General features: G+C 45.3%; 1 protein-coding gene and 1 long non-coding RNA gene across 2 annotated transcripts in view; both read right to left on the minus strand.

Annotated features, from left to right (window-relative positions):
* Positions 1-11,046, minus strand: part of MGAT4D (MGAT4 family member D) — a 36,732-nt gene extending 25,686 nt beyond the window's left edge. The window contains exons 1-2 of the mRNA XM_075422202.1: positions 10,938-11,046; positions 1,046-1,207 (exon numbers count right to left, since the gene is read on the minus strand). Coding sequence (XP_075278317.1) covers positions 1,046-1,207; positions 10,938-11,028 — 253 coding nt within the window. The 5' untranslated portion in view covers positions 11,029-11,046. The remainder of the gene's footprint in view (positions 1-1,045; positions 1,208-10,937) is intronic.
* Positions 11,047-12,827: 1,781 nt separating this feature from the next.
* Positions 12,828-16,397, minus strand: LOC142361551 (uncharacterized). The gene is made up of 4 exons (XR_012764165.1): positions 15,333-16,397; positions 14,558-14,639; positions 13,543-13,640; positions 12,828-13,350 (listed from the first exon to the last, which is right to left on the minus strand). It is a non-coding gene; the product is annotated as an uncharacterized LOC142361551 (long non-coding RNA).
* Between the last annotated feature and the right edge of the window lie 154 nt (positions 16,398-16,551).

Consider the following 16,551-nt stretch of genomic DNA (forward strand, 5'->3'; position numbering starts at 1 on the left):
CAGAGATGCCCCCTCTAGCTTTGCTTCACTCCCCAGGGAAGTAGTTCTTCCAGTCATAACAGGGAGGAAGGCAGATCCTGCACGACTACATCATTTCTTTCAGGGGACAGAATCAAACTGTCTAACCTATTGCATGCAACTACAGTGCGCAGATGGATGGGGATGTACAACAGTCTGTAAGGCAAGGATCTAATACATTTTTAAATAAATAAGAAGTTCAATTAAACAATGGAAAGAAGCCAGATCACTATGTTAATGGCATGTTGTTGTCCCTCTTGGAAAAAAGGAAAAAAAAAAAAAGGGGGCAGAGAACCCCCCCTCAGAGGTTTTCTTTTAATCGGCATCACTTACAAGCATTCCCATTTCCTTCAGATTATTAACAAACTGCTTGAGAGATACAAATAAATTCTAGAGGGAACATTCTTAGGCTGTATCTAGCCAGCAAGACCTCCTGGGGCTCCTCAGCTCCTGGGTCCAGGCAAGTACCCAGCTGTATGTGGTCTGCCTGCTGAGATGGGACTGTGCACCCACCACATGCGCCTCGGTGCCTGGGGTCCGCTGGCAGCGCGGCACGGCACTCATGGCCAAAAAGTCCCCCCAAAAAGTCATTCCACCTCGACAGGAGGGGGACCAGGACTTCGGAACTTCTGAGGAGGTGTGCCTGCCTTCCAGGTTAGACACAGCCCTAGTACTTATCAGGGTGTAAGGGCATAGCAAAAGCTGGTAAAAATATTTTATTCAGTGCACTGTAGTTGGCAGCAGGAGAGCAGTAAGCACTGTAGGAAACTCGATTATCAATATGTACAGCTTTGCCACTATGACACCACTGCAGTCTATTGCATCCCCTTTTTTCCCTCTCCTTGTTTGTTTAGTTACTAACTGATCCTGTTTAAAGAGAGGCTCCAGGTTAGCTCCCCACTCTTTTTTATTTTTTTAAAGTAGAAATGTCTACCTAAAATTATTTTTCTCCCCACACCAATGACAAAGAAACATGAGCACACACAACTTTGAACCATTACGACAGTATATTTCTATACATACAAACCTGTGTGATTTGTTGTCAAGTTCATTCTTTTTGCAAGTACACGTTTAATCTCATCTAGGGCACTGCTCAGCTCCTGTGATCTTTTTTTAAGCTCCTTTTCAGCATACAATAGCCTCTGCCGAAGTTCCAGAAGCTGGTTTTGGTACATGTCCAAGTCATCTCCTGCAATGAGAACATAATTTCTTTTCAAAGAGGTGAATTATATGATAGAATAAAGAGAAAGTTTAAGAACAGGAGATGGTCCAGAAGAAGACATGACCAGAAGTGTATAAACAACAATAAAAGAGGCCGCTCAAAGCTTATTCATGGAATGAAGAAGTCTGGAAGAGTATGAAGAAGTAGAGTTTAGCGAGCCCAGCTGGCTACAGGCTCGCAGCTGCAGACAGGAACAAGAATACGACATCCATAATAAGGAAAAAGTCAGTGAAAGAAAGGTGCTATCCAGTAAAGCCATGAATTGACAAATCCTGATGACCTCTGTCACACTGAAAAGTGTAATTATGTAATGGTTTGTTTTTTGTATGTAACACTGTTAAGATACAGATATTAGGGTCATCATCTAGAAGTTAAAAAGTGCCTGGAGTGTATTAACAACTATTAGTAAAGATGGTTATTTGAACTCTTCAATATATTTAATTAGGTAAGAACTGAAACTGTGCTCTGGACTGAAGGATACCTTCATAATATACAGCCCACCTTTGATGAAATACTCTACAATCACATCAATATTAGAAACACTGTGCTCTCGGTCATGGTTATCAGACACCTCTGCTGTTCTGCACAGTATTCTCAGGCAATGTCAACGTCACGTTTACAGAAGAAGCAAGTACTGTCAGACCTTCCCAGTGACCACAGGCGATATACAAGGCTCATACATGTCAGTGCCTCCATTGCCTCTCTGGCATGTGAATAAAAATTGTTAGACTTATTAAAATTAGTACCAGGCAACACTTCAGTAAAGTTACTCACTTTGCAATAGAAAGCGAAGAAAGTAGAGGGCAGAAGGGGACTTCTACTTAATTTAAACATGTTTTATAATGCTGCTTTTTTACTAGGTAAGGAGTTTTTTTAGTTAAATGCTGTTATTCAGACACTTCTCCCATTCCATCTGTGGCCTGTGCTGAGTCCCATCCTTGGCAGGACTCATTTTCTAGTACCCACCATTGTCTCTCAGCAAAAGTGAATTCCTGGGGGATTTCAGCCTGAAAAAGAGACTTAGAGCAAAATGCACAGCTAAGAGAATTTGTGAGTATTTGCAGAAGCATTTCAAACTGGAATTTATTTGCTTTTTGGATAAACAGGGGTTTTTATTTGCAGTAAATACAAGTCCTCAGCTTAATAAGTGTATGATTGGAAGACCCCAAAGTTTAAAACATCTAGGAAGAGAGTAGTTAGAAAAATAGAAGTAAACATGTGATCTGTATTATTATCGGTCTCATTAAAAATTTAAATATGTTAAGTAAAATGTCCATAAAATTAATGCTTCCTAAAATTTTCTGACAGTCTTAAAAATGTTTTGACTTGCAAGAAAGGCATTCATATCTAGAAGTATTCTGTACTATGCAGCTATGAATGTAAATTTAGCATTGTTGAGGGGAGGGGAAAACTGGATTATTCCAGCTGCGTGCAACAAGAAAGTCCTACTTTACTGAAGTAGGCTTCCCTAAAAAATAATCAGAGAATAAATAAGTAAATAAATAAATGGAAGGTCAAATGAGGAAACAGACGGAGAGTCCATCTTTCAACAACTGCAGGGGAAAGGTTAAAATAGATTTCCAATACAAATCTGCCACGAGGCATCAGGCTACAGAGCTAGAACCCCAAGCGAGCTAAATTACTGGAGCAGCTAAGGAAGATCCCTTTCATTGACTACTGTGTAGGAATACAAATGACAAAAGGAACGCAGTATTCACTCACCCTTAGCGAAGAATGAGTTTGTTCTTCTAAACATATATATAGTTTGAAATAGAACATGAAATGTTCAAAGTGTTATTAGAGCATATGTAAATGAGCAATACATTAAAGCTTTGGCAAAAAAAGTGTTTGGAAAGCAGTACTGAACTTTTTGCATTTTGCTGTGCAATAAGGTACTGTCACGAACAGTATCTGTTACTGATATAATTGTAGCATGCTAAGAAGATAAAATTAGAAGCCTTATGAAGCTGAATACTCTAAATATTCAAATGGTCATTAAATTTAGATGGATTTTAGTGTGTGTGGAAAGTGTTGCTCTTCAAGTATGTAAGGGTCTACACAGAACTAAAACAGCTGCTTGCAATAGCTTACTTGGAAGAAGCAGACAGGGAGTTTTCACAAAGACAGCTCACTCTGCCAAGGAGGGCCAGGAGAGAGGAGCTTCGGCTCTATCATGAAACACTCACTGTCTGTCCCCAGCGATAGCCTGACTTGGCAACACCTTGTCTACCAATGGTTCTATCAGCAACGAGGAGCGTCAGGATAAGACCAGAAAATACCGAGATGAGGACCTACGGCAGAACTACAAAAAGTAAATGAAGGGAAAGGCTTCTGCTCCCCTTGGTGAGCTGAAGATGAATCACTCTGCTGGGTTAAGGAAACCCTAACCAGGAAATGTCAGTGGGGTCACCCTGGCTCCAAGCCAGCAGAGGAAAAAAACCCAACAACCAGCCAGGCTCAGCGACAGCACTCAAAGCTTCAGCAACGCATTTTCAGCTCCACTACAGCACTTTCTCTGACTGTTTACTACACACTGTCATGTATACTTATGGCTACTGTAATTCTAAGGTGGCAACGCTTAAAATGGTTTTAAATGCAGTCTTGTGTTATCTCCTATACAACTTTCTGCACCGGAAACGGAAACTGTTTCAGAAACCATACTAATCTCTAAAGCAAATACTCACTTTGAAAGCCAACCGATTACACGCTCCACGCATGCATACTTCCTATTATCATAAATGCTTCCAGTTTTATTAACAATTGATTTCTGGCAGTATCTAAGAGCTGTTGAACAACTCATCACTATCTCCTCCTAGCATTCAAAGAAAAAAGAAAATCAAAGGAAAACTGGGAGTGGCAGAAAAGAGGGAAGCAAACACCCCAAAGTCTAGCAGTGACTTGTTCCTATTTCTTGATTAGAAGCTACGCTGTTTTATCGTACTTAACGACACTTTCTTTTAGAAATGGAATTTTGGTTAATGCTCTCCTTAAAAGAAAACTCCATCAGCACACTAACTGCAAAAGATCTTGTCATTCTCCGCGCTTGGAACCACTGCTCACTGTTCTGGTTAATGAAGCATATTAAACCACTGAGGCATGCATTGCACTAATCACTGGCGGTTTGTTATCTTCCCGTAACTGATCTAAAATAGAGAGACCTTTCTAAATCTTGTTACACGCTTTGCAAGCTCGGGTTTTGTTCTCTGAGTAAGGAGGAAAAAAGAAATCCCCCAAACAATGCCTCTGTCTTAGTACGAACAGCCAGTTCTTACGCAAACACTTCGATTGGACAATGTGCTGAAGTCTAAGGGTATTTAAGCACCTTTCCAGGGAAGGACACCTGAATTTGTGCATGATCTTTAAATATTTTGTTTATAGCATCACAGCACAGAATTATTTGTGTCTCCCAACAGTTAGAGACAGCCAAGAGAAACTACCATGAAGTCAGAAAATACTTCACCTGCACTGGGTACATTCACCCATTGTGTTTAACGTTCATCAGAACTGGGGTAGCTTCATCTGTTGAGCTTTTAAGCATAGGACACAGCATGTCTTAATGCATATCTTAAATCTTCAGGAGCCTCTGAAGTCAGTCAGTGCTGAGGTTAGTTTATTTCACACAGTTGAAAGAGGAAGGTTAAGCAAGCATGTTAAGAAGCTTCTAATTGTTTCCACTCGTCTGTCCTGTCCATGCTCTGAAGGCAACCGGGCTGCAGGGGCAATTGCCACAGCGGATGGCGGAGGCTGCAAGTAGGAGGAGGGAGATTGATTTCAGCCAGGCACAAATCTCGGCCGGCTGGCTGAGACTTTGCTTGGCTGTGACACAGCAGCATCAAATGTGCAGGCTTGGTAAGCCAAAGCACGGGGCTTAAGATGCAGCGAGGACTCTCTCACCCTGTTTTTATAGCTCTCTATGTGGGTGTCTAAGCAAGCAGAGGAACCAGGCAGCAGTGCGTCCTGCCAGCGCGTCTACTCGTCTTTAACGGTATCCGCTTCAGGAGCTTCCAGACAGTGGAGGCCAGAGGAGGAACAATGCATTAATGCAGTGACATCAAAGAAAAGCAGTGTGCCAGCAATGTCAGGGGGAAGTTAGGGTTCCTCTGTGCTCATACAGAGGATATGCTAGGAAGAGAATGAGAATTGCTTTCCAGTATTAAAACACACAAACAAGCACCTCACAAAGGCAGATCAAAGTTAGTAACTGAATTTTAAAAATACATTCAATTGTGTAATAAACATGGACTCACTACTGGGTTTGGCATAGAATACTTTTTACTCAACCATTTACATACTGTATCTAACTGAAAATAGATAAGCAAACTTGTTTCAAAGAAAGTACAACTTAAATTCTAATAATGTTTTCTTAAAAATTGGCAAACAATCCTCATTTTAGATCTGATTCTTTTCCTATATTAGAATGTAGTGAAAAGTGATCTTACAACATTCAGAACATCACTATAAAGGAAAGCAACAGTCTGAAGCGGAAAAATACATAAATTGAATGGATATTGCATGGTGTTTGCCAAGAACTGGTATACTTTGGTTTTAACATAGTAACATTAGTAACACAATATAGGTTCTTAGTAGTAGTGGAAAATGCTGATTTGAATATGGCCTCTATCAGATAATTAAAAAGTACGCATTCAACAATCACTCATTTATACACCCATTTAATTAAATGCCTAGCCACTAACTAAAGTCTTTCTGGATAAAACTGTGTTCCTCAAGACTCTCTGTGCAACATCAGGAAAGCATGAAGGTCATTTGTTTACACTTGCTTCAGTACAGGTTGTGATGAGACACTGCACAGCAATCCAGGCGAGGTCTGAAGCGTTCCCTATCCCTTTCTCTACAAAAACCAACAGTAACTTGTCTCATTTTGTACCTGACTCTTTATAGGATTTATGACTCAGTTCCTGTACTTTTGAGGACAAGGCAGCCACTATTCCACCTGAAGTAACTGCAAGAAGCAGCAGACTCTCAGATCAGTAAACTACACATTTAGAAGCCAGTAAAACCATACAGCTTTTGTAAGTCTTGGGTATGAACTGCCATATACAGTTTGGGATCAGGAAATGCTAAGTCTTAAGTCCTGTTTGAGGTTGTTGTATGGGGTTTTTTTTAAATGCCTAAATGCAGAACTAGGCAAAGAAACTGAGAAAGCAATCAGTGGACTGGAGAAACTTTTGTTCTACCCCACTCTGCACTTCAGCCACATCCTGACTGCACATTGGGGTAAAACCTGCATGTGTAATAACCTCAGTGTGCTCTCGGTTCCACTGGAGGGAAACGTATGCATGAAGGCAAGGAGGGAAGATTTGGCCTACCAGTCAACCGGGGAAAATGGTGGTTAAACACAGCCTAATAGGCCTAGAGAAGGCAGGAAAACTGGCTTCTGCATGTTCATATATCTGGATAAGCTGTAATGGCTGATATGAGAATGCTGTAATTCCAGACTCCTTATCAAACCTGTCAATTTGCCACTACTTAATTGAAACTTAAGAGTCAGAGATTGCCAGTTGGGTCTGGACAGGAAACCTGCAAAGAACTCCATCACAAATGACAGAATCTGCTGGGGAGCTGCGCTTGGGTGCACAGCTGGAGCAGGGCTGGCCAGCCAAAGCAAAGCATCACACTGTGGGCAGGTTATTGGAAATAAAAGAAATGTGTAATCAGCTGTTTGGGCTAGCATGTACATTACTGTGGTATTTCAACAGCAACAAAATGACTTTCATCAGAAGTACCTTTTTAACCCTTTGTACCCCTTTTCCTGATGAAAAGCTTTGTGAAATAATTAAAAATTCAGTATGTTAAGCAATTTGATAAACCTTAAGTATACTTCTGTGAATGTAATTAAGTATGAAGAGTTTCTCTCTTCTTCACCCCACCTCAAAGGAGTAACTAAAGAAATCCAGGTTTCACAATGTTTGACTCAACATGTACATATTAACATACTTTGGTCCTTGTGACATCATATTTTAGCATCACTTTCTCCTAGCTTCCAGACAAAGCTTAGTTTTAATTTACTTGGATAAAGCATCCCACAAATTTAGGTGAAGAGGGCAGCAATATGTTACAAATCAATTCAATGAGATCTAATTTGGCAACACTTACAAGCAACACGAAGAAGTGCTGCCCTGTGAGATGATCTGATTTACGTCATTGCTGCGATTTCTAAAAAATTCATTGTTATTCAGCCAAGACACCAAAGTTCCTGTTTGTTCGGGAATAGTCGTTCCTCTGAAGAAACTTTATGTGACTTCATAATGGGTTTATAATGCGCTCTCGCCTTCACTTTTACTGTTTTTCAAGATTTGCTATCTCCTTACGTTTACTTTCATATTTTTGTACACCTGTGATAGTTCCTGTTGATTAATATTTACATGGAAAACAGCAGATAAAATGTGTCAGAAAATCACTACATATATCGTAAGTTGTATGCCACTTCCCATAACTACAAATCTACATGAAGAGTATTTATATGAGAGCAAATACTTTCGGTCAGGTGAATTAACAAGTGGATTGTAACTCTGTTGCACAACAGTAGGAACATCTGCATCACCCAGACGACAGCCTTTTGTGTCCCCAGATGCAAACTGCTTGCTTCAGACAGGTTTTGCCTGGGGCCTGGGGAGGGACCAAAAAGCTCACAGCAAAACCATGCAGGACGTGGAACAGGTATTGCTACAGCCGTCCATCTGATTACTTGCTAACAGCAGCCTGCGTTCGCAAGCGCTCTAGAGGATGCTAAAGGAATCGCCATGCAAGTTTAGACACAGCATCAGGCTTTGCAGAAGAGCGGGTGATTATCGTCTCCATAATTACTTTTATCTCTTTATTGTTTCAGCCACAGAAATATCAGCCTACGTAAAATGAAACCTCTGCTTGTATCTATAAAGCAGTGGAAAAAGTGACCATGAAAACGTCTTTGTAAGGATAGTTAAAAGGTATATGTTATAATCCACATTAGCTGAAATCTACTGGCTTCCGTAGATTCTAAACTTTCATTTTTAAGTGCATGAGTGATGCAGAAGCATCTCCCCTGCCACGCCAGTTCAAGTTATCCATACTTGAGCCAACTCTCACAACTGCCAGTCCACCCTCAGGCTGCACTGAGTAGATGGAAGCAGCACCAAACATTGTCACTGGCAGCAAACATGTTTCAGCTCAAATCTCTGAAGCTAGCTAGCCCTCTAGTGTAGCGTCTTTAAAGGTTGCTGGCTCAAGGTACTGATTTCTATTTGCACAGAAATCGGGACGGAGCCAATACCCGATTTATATTTCAAGGGCTAAAAGGCTCTGAGACTGCAGACAAACGGAACAGTATTTTACAGGGCTATTATATGCTTTTCATATCATGGAAGTACTTAAGACTGCTAGTCGTGAGCTAAGATGCCCTGTCTGAGTTGTACAACAAACAAAGAGATTATTTGCTATCCCATCACTACAATCCAAGAAACAGTAACTGGACAGAAACCGGAGGCAACACTACAGACTACTGCTGCTTAGTGAGATACGCTGTAGTCAAAGACCAAGAGCAGCCGAAACGTTTTAATGGGCAAAGCAGAGAAGGAAACTGAAGTAAGAGGAGATTGAACAAATGTGTGGAAGAAAATGAGCTAGAGAAGAACACTTGACAAGTGAGCGAAAGAGATGGGAGCTGACAAGCTGAGACAGTACTTGACCTCTCAGGAACAGGTGGGATAAGTGAAAAGGGCATTAGAGAAGGAAACAAACACTGCAGTTTGAGACGCGAGAAAAGTCGGAACTCCTTAGTGCTCTATGGGCATGTCAGCGGAGAGGCAAGCGCAGAAGGGAAGAACAGAGGTTTAAAGATAGCTAAGCAGAGGTATCTGCCTGTTTTCAGAGAAAAACGTTAATTTCAAACCACTTTCTTAAACAGATGCTCTGTGACAACAATAGAGCATTAGCTGGTTTGCTCCCAATGCTTCTCTCTCTGCGGAAAAAGGTAACAACATACGGCTGTTCTTGGGTTTTTGGGGATGGGTAGGAGGCTCCTGTCTTCCAACACCACTCAGGAGCAGAAACTATCTTTCCAGTGAAATAAACGTAACACAAAGTCATTCACCATGTGCTGTTACCTCCCCCTTCAGTTACCAGTATCAAACTCTTTTATTTACACGTTTGTGAGATTTACCAAGCTTGAGAGAGAATGTGTCTCTGAACACTACACATTTACATTTGTAATGGTTAAAAGTTTGTTAAGAAAACAGGTACTAACAATGCTAATTAGGAGAATGATACCATCCGAGAGGAATTAGTTACTCTGTTTACTGTGGAGGAGGAGACAACTATGGAAAGAGAAAAGTTAAAGCAACACATGTACATATATACCACAAGATGTACTACCCTGTCCCCCCCCAAAAAAAGAAACCACAGCAAAGCACCTCAGCACGGAATGCCAGCAGAGAAAGGCCAAAGAGAAAATGGAACAAAAATGGAATTTCAGCAATGAGGAGTCACAAAACACGAGCCACAAGACAACAAGGTGACAGGGCCGGGAACTGCAGATGGCACAAACGCTTTCATGCTATCCTCTCTTGGATCTTTGTTTCTCCGTCCCCACTCCCAGCCGGATGGCCACTGAGAAAAGTGTCGAGTTTTGTACGATAAACAACGGCACAGTTGACAAGAAATGATGAAGCCAGGAGGATATGCACTGTCTTGACTCCATTCAACATTCCGCTGCGGGGCCAAGGCATCTTATTGTAATTCTTCTGCATCTGTAGAGCCGGACCTTTGGTGTAGGTGTAGAGAGGAAGCGCTTACAGACCCACTCTCTCCCCCTCACCCCAGACAAACTGTTGCGTAACCAGCCGCGTCTGCAGGCCTCGGAAGTCCTGTTTGGAGAGGGCTTCTAATTTCTTTTTGGCAAATAGCGACAGTTTGATCTTCCCTACGTGGGCTCAGAGACTCTTAGACATGGCTTTCTGTAGATCTATCCAACATGTGCCACCTACCTAACCAACTGGAAAAGCATCACGTAATTTTAAAGTTGATAAATAAAAATATAAAAACTCGGGTATTTTTTCCTCCGGTGCTGGCAGCAGACAGGCGGAGAAGTGACCGCACGTGAGGCACAAACACAGCGGCAGAGCGGAGAAGGCCGCTTCGTCCTCCCCGCGCCGCTGGGAACAGCGACGCTCAGCAAGCGCCAGCCAGGGCAGCCTCGCCCGCCCCATCCCCACGCAGGGCGCCTGATACCAACTTCTATCAAAATTATTTCTTAAAGTTGGGTCGTTCGTTTGCGTTTTTTTAACCGGACGGGTTTAACCCAAGGATCCGACCCTGCAAGCTGCTGCGCAACCGCGCGTAATCCGTGACCCTGCACCCTCGGCCTGACGCGGGGCCGAGCCCCCCGCCCGCCGCCCCTTGCCCCCAGCGCACCCGCTGCCGTGGGAGCCAAGCAGGGCGGCCGCTGGCCCGGGGCAGACGCCGTCCCGAGCCGGGGCGGCTGAGCCGCGGGCCCCGACGCCGGCAGCGCAGCCGTTACCGGCCCCCCCTTCCGCGGGGAGCCGCGCCCCGGCCCCCCCCGTCCCCCGTCGGTCGGAAGGCAGCCCAGCCCAGCCCAGCCCGGCCCGGCGCCCGCCCGGCGTGAGGCAGCAGGTGCCGCCGGGCCGCCCTTCGCGGCGCGGCTGGACGGGCCGGGCCGAGCCCGCCCGGTGCCCGCTCTCACCTGGCGGCCGCTGCCACGCCGCGTACCACAGGAGGGGGAAGGCGGCGCCGAGGCAGAGCGCCGTCAGCAGCGGGCCCCGCCGCAGCCGCATCTCCCGGCGGGCCGACCGCTCGCCCAGCACCGGCAACTGCCGGCCGGCCGGGCGTGTCCGCGCCGGGACAGCCCGCCCCACGGGGCCGGGGTAGCGGGGGAGGGCATGCCCCGGCACCCCCGCCCCTCCCCGCCGCCGGCCCTCCCGCTGCCGGGACCCGAACCGGAGAGCCTCCTGGCTGCGGTGTCGCAGCCAGACCCCGGCCGGGCCCCGGGGCAGGCGCTGCGGAGCCCCAGCCCCGGCACCGCAGCGGCTGTCAGGATTTTGTGCACTGGGAGCGCAGGGTGCGTTTGCTCGCGTGCCGCTCCCGCCGCTGCACCGCGAAGCCCAGGCGCGGCGTGCGGTTAGCACACGCGTCTCGCGCGGGCGAGGTAACGCACGCGGAGCGTTTCAGCGCCTCTTTAAAGCAGGGAGAGCAGCTGCGGGACCTCACCCGACGGAGTCCCGACGCACCCTGGCACAGTGGTTTCAAAGGTTCTTCTGCCGTCGTGCCCTGCTTCAGCGCGCTGCCTTCCCGCTGCAGCGGGCACGCCTCCGCTGCGCAGCTCCTCAGCAATCCGCCAGCAAACAGAAAAATTAGTCACTGTTTGTATCTCGTATAACATCTTTTACGAAGGGAAGGGAAACATTTACAGAGCTTCCCAGAATCTGCTGCGGGAACATCGTTTTAACAGAACCGCCTCTGTTTTATGAGGAGAAAAGGCCCCCCTTTCCAATGATCCCATTGACACCATCAATTTACGGGTATCATTGATACCAGGCCAGCAGGCAGTCGGTGGCTTTCACTTTGAGACGTTTGCTACCTGCTTACAGCTCGATGCGCCCCACTCCACACCTGCCAGAAAGAAAAGAGGGTTTCCCGTTCTGCGTGGCAAAGATCTAATGGACAGCATCAGAAATCAGACTGGACTTGGTCAGCTGACAAAAGCAGTAAGCTGAGCGCCATCTAATCTGCTACCCATTTCCTTAACTTATTACTACCATATATAACTTCTTACCTTATTTACCCAAAAGATATAGTATTTTATGTAATTTGGTTTATAAAAATATGCTTGTATTATTAATACTATATCTCTTCCCTCCTTTTCTCTGTCTACAACTGCATCTTGCCTTGTACCAGAACCCTAAACCATTTGGAGGAGCATTGTGCAAAGCACACCAAAACCCTCCAGACACACCCCTGCCAGAGTCCGGGCACGAGTGCTGCCTTGATGTGCCACTCTTGAGGCTACCAACAGTAAAACTACATCCAAGTTGTACGCTGCTGCGCTTGCGAGGTGAGTCTAACCTTCCCGTTTTTGAATTATGATATGGATGGGTTTACTTCTGTGTTTACTAATTACTTTGAATTATAAATGTTGTTATATAATACAGGAGACTGCCAGTAGCCTGCATCAGTATACAAACGGAGAACTAAAAATCTGAGTATGGTTCCAAGAATCACCGTGAAGCCTTGAGTTGTAGCTCACTGTGTCTGATCTGTACTCACTGAGCTAAACTTCCCTCTTCCTTCTGTTTCTGACTGTATCTTTGATGTTTTTATTGACAAATGTTCTTTAAGCTTTGTGTATTTGTAATTATTCATATTAAACAACGTGATTATGACTCAATCCTCTTACGCTGTTGCCTCCTCATCGCCATTTCCCTCTCCACGTTAACAAAGGCTCAAGGCACTCCTTTTACTGGAGGATCAATGTAGATTTTGGCACACTTGCAGTAAAATAGAGACTTAGAACTAGGAGGAACAAATAAACATCAAATATGTCACATGTAATGACTAAAATGACTTTTATTTGACTGGCCAGTGTTTTATCTGTTACAAAGCCAAAGTGAACATGTAAATGATGTGGTCGAGCAGGAGGGCTATGGAAGATAAGAATAACAGAAACCTAACGCACGCTTAATTTTAGCTTATTTTCAGAGCCAGTGAGGAAAAAAACCCCAACCCATCATGTATTTCCAGAAACTGGTAACAAACCTACACACTGCAGAGGGAATGTCTGCGGAGACTGCCGCTGCATGCATTAGGTGTTATTTATTAAGGCTGACTCTAAAGCAGGCGCAGCTACTTGGCCATGCTGAGTTGTGGTGATCATTTACTGGATGCTGGCTTCTTGGACCAGCACATTAACTTACAGTGAGGTACTGCTTTAACGGTTCCTCAGAAAAAAAAAAAATCCTAATCACAGAAAATGTCATGAACTTCCACTGCCTTGGGACCTGCTTGCAAACAGGCCCTCTTTCTCGCTTCGTGCTTTGCTACTGTCCTCCTCGCGGCGCTCTCTTCATATGTTACTTCATGTGCTCAGGAACCGTGTACCACTGGAAAAAGATACGCAGGGTTTTGGGGGGGTTAAACGTTTCAGACCAGTTCTACCGCCCAGAAGCAGACTTTCTGCATTTCTGGCAAACTGATCCTCTTTAAAAATACTGCCTAGAACATGTTGCTGCGTAATCTCTAGTGTTCACACTAAGCAAGTCATTCAACGGGCGAGTTCCATCGAGGCAGCTCACCTGCAGGGCAGTTTCTCGGCTTGTCCTCGTGCTTTGTAACTGAATGCCTTTTCTGGCTAAGATGATTGTCTCACGTTTTCGATACAGTTTTCACACATCTGTGCGTAAGGAGGAGTAGAGATAAGAAAGATTAAAATAAGTATTCAACCTAATACAGGCTCATGGGTGAAACAAGTAATGGATTATTTTGCATGTGGGTTGCAGCTGTCCTTCATCTACAAGGGTACACGAACAAAGAACCAGTAACAATAGGTAATAATCGCTGCCATGGAAAGTTTTCTGACTGCGTAGAGACCCAGCTGATACTGCTGGTTAAAGTCCTCTTTTATTTGCTCTGCTGTCACCTAAGAAATGTAATTTTAAAAGGTAAACAGGAGATAATCATCTTTCCTTCAACCAAAGTCTCTGTGAAGGTAATGCTGGAAAGCAACTACTGAACAGAAAAAGAAGCAGCTAGAATCTTTTTTCTTAGGCTACCGCTTTACATTTTTTGACTGTCCTAATATAATTTATGAATTGACTGAACATGATGATCCAGAAGCATTTTGCACAATTCAAGTACTAACATTTGTGTAAAATCAAAACGTGCTCGCTGCTGGATCACTTGGTTCTGTAAAGAACCCAATGGAGCTTGAAGTCAAGTGTTTACACTTGCTTGTTATGCACGGAGAAAGACGATCAAGTTTGGAACCTAAAGAGAAATGAACACACCTGAAATTACCAAGTTTGGTATAGTCACCTTTATCTCCTGCCTTATTTACAGTAAATAAGCTCTATATCTTTTTAATAACCAGTTATAAAAAGCTGTGAAAAAACTGACCAAAATGCATGCTTCAATGTTTTTAAATAAATAAATGTAATTGGTTACGGAATTTACGTCAAAATACAGATTTAAGTAAAGAAAACATTGTATGAGCAAAAAAAAAAAGTCTAAGCTAGATTAAAACTTGCATCTTTTAAACTCTCACATTTCAGAAGTGCTTTAAAACAAGACCTTAAAAGTTTCCAAGCTTACCTCAGCAAGTCTAATTATAACACCAAGAAGTATTTTGCAATCTAATGTCAACACGGGACACTCTACGCATCAGTCCTGGAGACTGGAAGCAAAGAGAACTGACTGAGAAAGCAAGGATCGTGTACTGTATTTATTGTTATGGTAGAGTTTAAGACCATCATAAACCAAAATAGGAACAAATTCCAAAACATGTAGTAGAAGCAGCAGCTACTTTGGTTCTTAAAAATCCATACAAAAAGGATTTTCTATTTAAGTATAAATAACAGAGAAAAAAAAAAAGTTAATCATACGGATATGAAGATATTTAATCAATTAAAAGACACAATGGAACGTGAAACTCCTGAAGCAGTGGGAAGGTTTTATTTTGGTGCACTTCAACAAAAGTCTCATCAGCTAGAAATCGCCCTGCGTTGCTTGCACAGACCCACACTTTACGGATGCACCTGCTGGACTTGCTCAGCAATTCCGGCAGCTCACGCTCCTAACGAGTGATCTCGGAGCAATCCACGCGTGGGCATAAAGACGGGCAGCAGGGACCTGACCGCCCTTCCACTTCTCCGCGTCGTCACAAGCCCTCCGCCTTCCCACCACCGAGCTGTAACACCCCACTGCCGCTGATGCCTGGAGCCTGCTGATGCCGAGCCGCGTTCCGATAGCGCGGCAGCAGCGCCCTGCCGGACCGCCAGCAGGGAGGCACAGCGCAAGCGTTTTTCCCTGATCTGGGTTATCTGCTCGGGGCTGTCTCCATACAAGCCAGGTGGGAGCTCTAGCTTACCCAGGTCCTGCAACGCAGACAGATTTCTCTTGCCCAGTTTCTTTTATCAGTTCTTAGGCACTGGATCTTTGGTATTTTTTCAAGGTATTTTCCGGGTTTTGGCTACCTTGGACCAACTTCTATGTAGGTAATGTGGTAGAAACATCACGCCACCCTGTCACCAAGTAAGAATACTTTTTAATAGAGAGAAATATTTTTTTAGTTCATTTTCATCCAGTACCAGTCCAATACTTTAAAAGTCTTAAGAAGTTACACTGAAATAAATGACCACCTGCTGCCTCTTAACATACACCGTCTCTCCTCACAGTTTTTAAGAGTAGGAATCATATCTGCAAACAACTGAACTTCAAACAATTGAAGTTTATGCATCGATGATTCCCCCCATGAAACTCCACACCCCTCAGAGTGTAAAAATCCACAGGGAGGATGCCAAACGTGCTGTCCACCCTCTGAAATCCTCCGCGGGACGCAGGTCACCAGACCTGCCCCGCGGCTTCCGACCCTGTGCCAAAGGTACTTCCATTTCCTCACGGTAAGACAACGTATGCGCACACGGCCCAGCCAGTCTGCAGCCCCCTTCCAACCCTAAGAATTCTGCGCACAATTTAGAAGAATGGGAGCTCTTCCCGCTGTCCTCGGAGGAACCGCTCAGCCCGCGTTCACTGGGCTAATCGTTAATTGTAATACAGGGGAAGTACTGACTGGAACTAAATTAAACACTCTGCCTGGACCTCCCTTTGATGATGGCAAGGCGGGATCCGTGGCATGGCGGGATCCAAGGCACGGCGGGATCCAAGGCAAAGCACCCCTCCTTGAAGGCATTCAGCCCGACTCAGTCCGTAGCACCTTCCCGGTTCGCGCTGCCCGGCGGAGGCAAGCCCCGAGTCCCCAAGCAGAGCTTCGCCAACACGTAAGCGAGCACAAGCGGTCCCCAGCCGCGCCAAGCACCGCGTCGGCGTCACGGCCGAGCTGAAGGCGCGAATCACCCAGACGGTACCGGGGTTTCGGCCCGGCTGCGAGCCGCCCCGCCGGTGCCACCGCTGGGGCCTGCCCCGGGGCGGGAGCGGCGCGTCCCGGCGGGCAGGGCCTGCGCCGGGCGCCCCGGGGCCGCTGCGGCACGGCCCGGGAAGGCGCGCCGGGGGCCGGCAGCACCGCGGCTCCCTCCGGCTCTCGGCCGGGCGGGGAGCCGCGCCCCGACCGCCGGTAACGGCTGCTGGCA

The sequence above is a fragment of the Opisthocomus hoazin genome, chromosome 5, assembly GCF_030867145.1.
Source record: "Opisthocomus hoazin isolate bOpiHoa1 chromosome 5, bOpiHoa1.hap1, whole genome shotgun sequence".
NCBI classification, from domain to species: Eukaryota; Metazoa; Chordata; class Aves; order Opisthocomiformes; family Opisthocomidae; genus Opisthocomus; species Opisthocomus hoazin.